The 7,317-nt window shown below is 45.9% G+C and overlaps 1 protein-coding gene across 1 annotated transcript in view; it reads right to left on the minus strand.

The window, feature by feature from the left end:
* The window catches only part of Pex1 (peroxisomal biogenesis factor 1), a 125,217-nt gene extending 118,463 nt beyond the window's left edge, over window positions 1–6,754 (minus strand). The window contains exons 1-3 of the mRNA XM_017617199.1: window positions 6,398–6,754; window positions 6,060–6,180; window positions 5,141–5,244 (exon numbers count right to left, since the gene is read on the minus strand). Coding sequence (XP_017472688.1) covers window positions 5,141–5,244; window positions 6,060–6,180; window positions 6,398–6,490 — 318 coding nt within the window. The 5' untranslated portion in view covers window positions 6,491–6,754. The remainder of the gene's footprint in view (window positions 1–5,140; window positions 5,245–6,059; window positions 6,181–6,397) is intronic.
* Between the last annotated feature and the right edge of the window lie 563 nt (window positions 6,755–7,317).

Below are 7,317 nucleotides of genomic sequence, written 5' to 3' on the forward strand. Positions count from 1 at the left end.
TACGGGAGCAGCAAGGCCTCGAGTGTCTTCGCTACCGGGGAAAGGAGTGTTATCGGTCGATGCGAATCTCCTTTGTTGGCTGGTTTGCCTGGTTTGAGCAGTGGGACCACTCTGCCCACCTTCCAGATGTCTGGGATGATAAGAGTGGCCATTGACAAATTGAGGACTTCCGTTAGGTACGCTACCCCCGCAGGACCCAAATTTTTCAGCATCAGCATGCATATTCCGTCGGGACCCATGGCTTTGGAGGCTTTCGCCTTCCCGATGGCCACCTGAACTTCACCGCAAGTGAAGGGGGGCACAAGTTGTTGGCAGTTTGTGCAGGGTTCTGGTCACTCGACGCTTGGCTTTGTCCACCGGAGGATGCAGTGTCGAATGTCGGCTAAAATACCCCGCGCATCGGGTCCGACGAAGCATGGTCGCTAAAAGAAACTTCGACCCTGTCGTCATGCTTCGTCGGATTGGACAGTAACCTCACGGTTGACCAAAGCTTACCCACACCAGAGGTGAAGTTACAGGTCTTCAGATGCTCTTCCCACTTCTTCCGCTTATGTACGTTCACTAGTTGCCGAATATGCGCGTTGATCCCTGATACAGGGAGCCTGACGAAGGCTCCGGGATCGGCCTGACGAAGGCTGTCACACTCGTCGGCTAGAACAGCCGCTTCAGCAGGGAAACTTGGACGTGGGTCCGTTATGTATCCTGCCGGTACGAAGCGAGCTGCAGCAGCGGTGATAGCCCTGCGGAACTTACGTTCACCAAGGGTGACGTCGGTTGGTGTGGGGAGCCCAGCGAAGATGTTTTCAGTAAATTCCGAGATGCCTTTCCAACCAGCTTTAGAAAAGTAGATATAGGTCCGGTGTTCCGCGAAATCAAAGTCGGTTGGTTTATCGATCGAGATGACTATGGGCAGATGGTCTGATGCCAAAGTCAGCATAGGTCGCCATGATACGTTGTTTATCAGACCAGCGCTGACTATTGTTATATCTGGCAAGCTGCAGCAGCTGCCCATAATCCTGGTGGGTGCGTCGTCATTCATTGTGCAGAATGTCGAATCGTCTATCTGCTCAGCCAAGTCAGTTCCCCTACGATCGTTTGACAGGCTTGAGTGCCAAAGATCGTGGTGCGCCTTAAAGTCGCCTACTACCATACGATTTTCTCCTCTGAGAAGCGACCTATATCAGGGTGATATCCTGCCGGGCAGCAGGTGACAGAGGGTATGTACACATTAAATATTTCGAACTCAGCATCGCCTGACCGGATAGCAATGCCCTGACATTCTAGGGTGGTATCCCTGCGGTAGATGTCTACTTCAATAAGACGATATTGCAANGACAGGCTTGAGTGCCAAAGATCGTGGTGCGCCTTAAAGTCACCTACTACCATACGATTTTCTCCTCTGAGAAGCGACCTATATCAGGGTGATATCCTGCCGGGCAGCAGGTGACAGAGGGTATGTACACATTAAATATTTCGAACTCAGCATCGCCTGACCGGATAGCAATGCCCTGACATTCTAGGGTGGTATCCCTGCGGTAGATGTCTACTTCAATAAGACGACATTGCAAGGTGTGGTGCGTGATGAACGCTAAGCCACCACCATTATCTCGGTCGCGATCTCGACGGTGCACGTTGTACCCGGCACAATTCAACAATGTTGAATTTCTGTGCAACTTCGTCTCTTGGACCGCAGCTATCAATATACCATGCCTTCCCCTGAAGACGGTTATCTCCTCGATCTTGCTCTGAAGCCCGTTGCAGTTAAGTTTATGTCACATTACGAAATATCCTGGTCTGACATACTATGCAGATTGTAGGAGGAACCAGAAGTTGTTGGCGACGGCATGTGGGTGGTGGCGCGGTTGTGTATGTTCTGTGGTCTGTCGTGGTTGTGGTGTGGTCTATTGTGTTGTTATGTTGATGTGCTGTGGTGTTTGTGTGGAGCTGCTCAGGTGGACTGGGGTCAGCCGTGGAGGCTGCTCTATTTGAGCAGCAGGGGGCCACAACCGACGTGGTCCACTGCCCATGTGTCCGTAATCCTGAGCAGACTCTGAGGTGAATCCACCTCTCGCAAGCANATGTTGATGTGCTGTGGTGTTTGTGTGGAGCTGCTCAGGTGGACTGGGGTCAGCCGTGGAGGCTGCTCTATTTGAGCAGCAGGGGGCCACAACCGACGTGGTCCACTGCCCATGTGTCCGTAATCCTGAGCAGACTCTGAGGTGAATCCACCTCTCGCAAGCATTGCACTTGACTGAGGTGGAGTTATGGTGTAGTCGTCTCTGGCATACACAGCAGGTGTAGGCCCTGGGTTTGACTCGATGCCAGCCCTGAGTAGAAGAATACGTAGCGAGCAACTTCTGAGATACTGAGCAGATAGACGGTTCGACATTCTGCACAATGAACGACGACGCACCCACCAGATATAACAATAGTCAGCGCTGGTCTGATAAACAGCATATCATGGCGACCAATGCTGACTTTGGCATCAGACCATTTGCCCATAGTCATCTCGATCGATAAACCAACCGACTTAGCTTCCGCGGAGCACCGAACATATATCAACTTTTCTAAAGCTGATTGGAAAGGCTTCGCGGAATTTACTGAAAACACCTTCGCTGCTCTCCCCACACCAACCGACGTCCACCTTGGTGAACGTAAGTTCCGCAGGGCTGTCACCGCTGCTGTAACTCGCTTCCTACCGGCAGGATGTATTACGGACGCACGTCCAAATTTCCCTGCTGAAGCGGCTGTTCTACCCGATGAGCATGATAGCCTTCGTCAGGCCGATCCCGGAGATCCCCGTATAAGGGATCTCAACGCGGAGATTCGGCAACTAGTAAACGTACATAAGCGGAAGAAGTGGGAAGAGCATCTGAAGACCTGTAACTTCACCTCTGGTGTGAGTAAGCTTTGGTCAACCGTGAGGTCACTGCCCAATCCGACGAAGCACGACGACAGAGTCGAAATTTCTTTCGGCGACCATGCTTCGTCGGACCCGGAGCGATGCGCGAGCTATTTTAGCCGGCAGTTCATACTGCATCCTCCGGTGGACAAAGCCAAGCGTCGAGAGACCAGAAGGCTGCACAAACTGCCAACAACCTGTGCCCCCCTTGCTTTCACTTGCGGTGAAGTTCAGGTGGCCATCGGGAAGGCGAAAGCATCCAAAGCCATGGGTCCCGACGGAATATGCATGCTGATGCAGAAAAATTTGGGTCCTGCGGGGGTAGCGTATCTAACGGAGGTCCTCAATTTCTCTATGGCCACTCTCATCATCCCAGACATCTGGAAGGTGGGGAGAGTGGTCCCACTGCTCAAACCGGAGAAACCTGCCAACATAGGAGGTTCTTATCGGCCGATAACACTCCTTTCCCCGGTAGCGAAGACACTCGAGGCCTTGCTGCTCCCGTATTTCACAAACCACTTGACCCCAGCGAAGCATCAGCATGGTTTCCGTAAAGTGCACAGTAAAACAACAGCACTTAACGCCATAAACACTCAGATAACTCGTGGCCTTAACCGAAACCGTCCCTGTGAGAGAACTGATGCTAGTAGCGTTGAACCTGTCAATGGCTTTTGACACTGTCAGCCATTCCACGCTACTAGAAGATATAGAGGCTTCCACTCTCCTACAGAGGCTCAAACGGTGGTCGGCAAATTATCTGAGTGGTCGGCACTCGTCGGTAATGTTTAGAGACAAATCGAGCAAACTTAGAAAAATAAAACAGGGGGTTCAACAGGGTGGTGTCCTTTCCCCGCTACTGTTTAACTTTTACATTTCAAAGCTCCCTCAACCACCAGAGGGAGTCTCGATTGCCTCTTACGCCGACTAATGCTCGATCTTGGCGACTGGGAATGGAATTGATGACCCTTGTTCGAAAGTAAACGGGTATCTCTCCGAACTTTCTCACTTCTTCACTGCAAAGTGTCTAGCCCTCTCCCCTACGAAATCCTCTGCGACCCTGTTCACAACCTGGACGAAGGAGGTTAGGCTACCACTGGGAATTCACGTCGATGGCACACCAATTCCGACGGTGAATAATCCCAAAATACTCGGAGTATCATTCCCCAGCCTGCTCTTCTTCTCTGCGCACGCAACCGCTATTGTCAATAAAGTACAGAGCCGCAACAAGGTCCTCAAGTCAAAGACAAAGAAACGTTGCTGGCAACATACAAGGCAATAGGCCAGAACATCACCTCCACAACGAGGCACAAATGCTCCCCATAAAGGAGCACAACATAATGCTCTGCAAGCAGTTTCTGGTCGGGAGCCACAGAAGTGGCCACCCAAACAGATAGCTGCTTGCAGAGGAGCCCTCGCCTAGGCACGTCAGGAGGCATCTATATGAACAGGCAAACTCTGGACCCGTCAGCTTACCGACGGGCCGTGAACGGCATTCACAGGGAGTCAGTCTCGAGTTATGTAGACTCTAGACCTGTGAATGCCGTTCTAGGTACACCACCATCGTCTATGTCCGACGAGACGGAGCTTCATCTGCCTCGGGAGACACGAACAACAATAGCCCATCTTCGCTCTGGCTACTGCAGCAAGTTAAACTCCTAGCTAAGTAGATTGAATGAGGATGTGCCAAATGAGTGTCCGGCATGCGGAGAGACCCCACATGACTCGAAACATCTCTTCGCATGCCCGGAAAACCCAACCCTAACGGCTTTGTCCTTGTGGACCGACCCGATAGAGGCTGCACGACAACGACTGAGATATCAACCCATCTGGGCGGGGTTGTTGTAGCCGCATTGCATTGGTATGTACATATTAAATTTTCGTATCTTTAGCAGAAAATAGGCATGAACATGGTTTTATTTTGAAAAAATATACGTTGACATAATTTAACTTAAACGCAGCATATGTATACATGTGTCGCAACACATTAACATGTGCGCTAATGACAAATGCCTTCATTAAAAGAACAAATCATTTAATCTTCAAAGAGGCAAACCACTTGTAAATACAACACTCCGAAATTAGAGAAAAGAATGTGTAAAAATAACAAACAAAATTCATTCATAAACGCTTTCCTTGGACCACTACGGTCAACTTGTACGGTCAAACAAAATCTCTAGTATCTGTAGAGACACATGCAAAGTCTCATTTCGCTCTGCACTATAAATAAATTTCACTCACAATTATTTCCCAGTCCTTGGCCGACACCGGTGTAACGAATACACTCCTCAATGTCAAGACGTCAGCGACGAGCGAGCATTTTACGAAATCATTCTCACATAAACCTAATAATACAATTTAATAAAAATATGATTAATAGCGAAATGAAACATTCAACTTTGATGAACAAGAGTAATTTTGTGCGTCTTGTTCAATTTTCTTGGTGGTTTTTAGTTTATAATACACATGAAGATAAGTGATAGATATTAGTGGCATCATACTTTATTTCATTAAGCGAATGCTATTCTTTTTATACGTATATTTCATATGTAAACAATAAAATAGGTAAAAACAGAACATTAAATGGTAGTGGTCTCAAATTTTTGACGGTTTCAATTAATTGATTATATTCGAGTTAACTAAGTAGAATAATCTATATTTCATATTAAGGTATTTTAAATGCGCAAATTTGAGCTCAGACTTTTGATAAGGTCTCAGTTTTTTTTTTTTGCATTGATTTCAGAGCGTTTATTCGGAGTAATATATGTATATTATAAAAATTAACTCTGCGGTATTTGCTCAAAAATTTCCTTTTCTGAGCTCAGTCGGTCTTTTAGTAAATGAGCGATTTCAAGCCCTGTCTTTTCTATACAAAAATGTGTGTTGTGCAAACTTAAACATACTCCATGCATTAAAGCGTTTCGATTCTTAAAAATTTTGTTAGTATATTGCAATTTAAAAAACCTTTAGTATATAACGTAATATGCTAATGTAACCCAAGCCACCGCAGTATCAACTTGTTAAACTATTTGCAACAAGAGCTGTATTCCCCTATTGGCAGCATATTCAATGACAACAGTTTATATCAAGATGTGCGGTATAATAGGAAATCAATGATAAATGAGACTTTCGAAATCTCTTTTAACATAAAATTTATTACCAATTTCTTTCGCCACCCTGGCATTGATCCCAATTTCTGTATCTTTGACTGCGCCCGCATGTGGCGCCCATGATGCGTAGTGTGTGTGCCCGCTGTACTGTAAGCTTAAGCAGCCAGTATCCTAAATGGTCATCAGTGATGCGATAGTTTTGCGTGTAAAACGAAAGAAAACGGTGTATTTTTAACTTTTGATATAATGGCGTAATGAATAGACTAATCAGCAAAGTACGTCTTAGTAAACATAATGTATATTATCTTCTAAAAATCTAAAATCTCAACTAATTCACTTACAAATCCAGTGTGCCCTTTGGTCAGTGGACGCGTACCGTTGTACTTACGTATGTTGACACCACGCTGTAATAGTTCTCAGGCAGCAGTAGAAAGTTGCTTTTAGTTGGACGGAATACCACCTTAAATGTACGTTTAAACATTTCTCTTTATCTTGGATCCTTTTAAAAATCGTTGAGTATTTGCTGGTCTCCGCCTTCTGCTGCCCAAATGATCTAGCTTAATTTTAATATACATTAACTCAAAAAGTTGCATTAAAATACTTGATATCTTTCTTTCTAATTGGCATGCCAATCTAAATTCGCTATATTAAATCAAATACCAAATTGTACTATCCAATGGCCGCGATTTGAACTTTTGTACTGTGAAATACTTTTATCATTCCTTTATGCATTCGTTCTCATGAGTGTGTTGAGTGTTGCCAGATAGTACATTTCGAGCAAATTAATAATCGTCGCCTGGGTAATGCAGCGTTTTTGCTGCATTTAAAATGCAACATATAGCACTTTCGAACATATGTTTTCGAAGAGCGTTCATGCTATAGCATTAAAGGCCCGTCCACATACAACTTTGGCGTTGCGTTGGCGCTGGCGTCGCTTTGACAGCGGCGCGCGTAACGCCCGTGCTTGCTACAATGAACGCTTAGCACAGAATACTTTGGTCACTAAATTAACATACTAGCGGCTGATAAATCAAAATTTTTACATCAATAATTGCATTAAAAACTATATTTCTTGCCCGCATTTGATTAAAAATTAAAATTAAATCACATAATTTTGATTATTTAGAACAGCTGACGAACGACGCGCGCGAAAAGTTGAGAGTTGGCCATCTTTCTGCGTTGTGTTGGCGTTGGCGTTGCCCAACTTTGGTTATATGGAGACTTTCATATAAATACATGTATTCATAGTCAGCTGTCGAAGCGACGCCAACGCCAACGCAACGCCAAAGTTGTATGTAAACGGGCCTT

The sequence above is a fragment of the Rhagoletis zephyria genome, unplaced genomic scaffold (assembly GCF_001687245.7).
Source record: "Rhagoletis zephyria isolate East Lansing unplaced genomic scaffold, Rhagoletis_zephyria_1.1 Rzeph_scaffold_01355, whole genome shotgun sequence".
NCBI lineage: Eukaryota > Metazoa > Arthropoda > Insecta > Diptera > Tephritidae > Rhagoletis > Rhagoletis zephyria.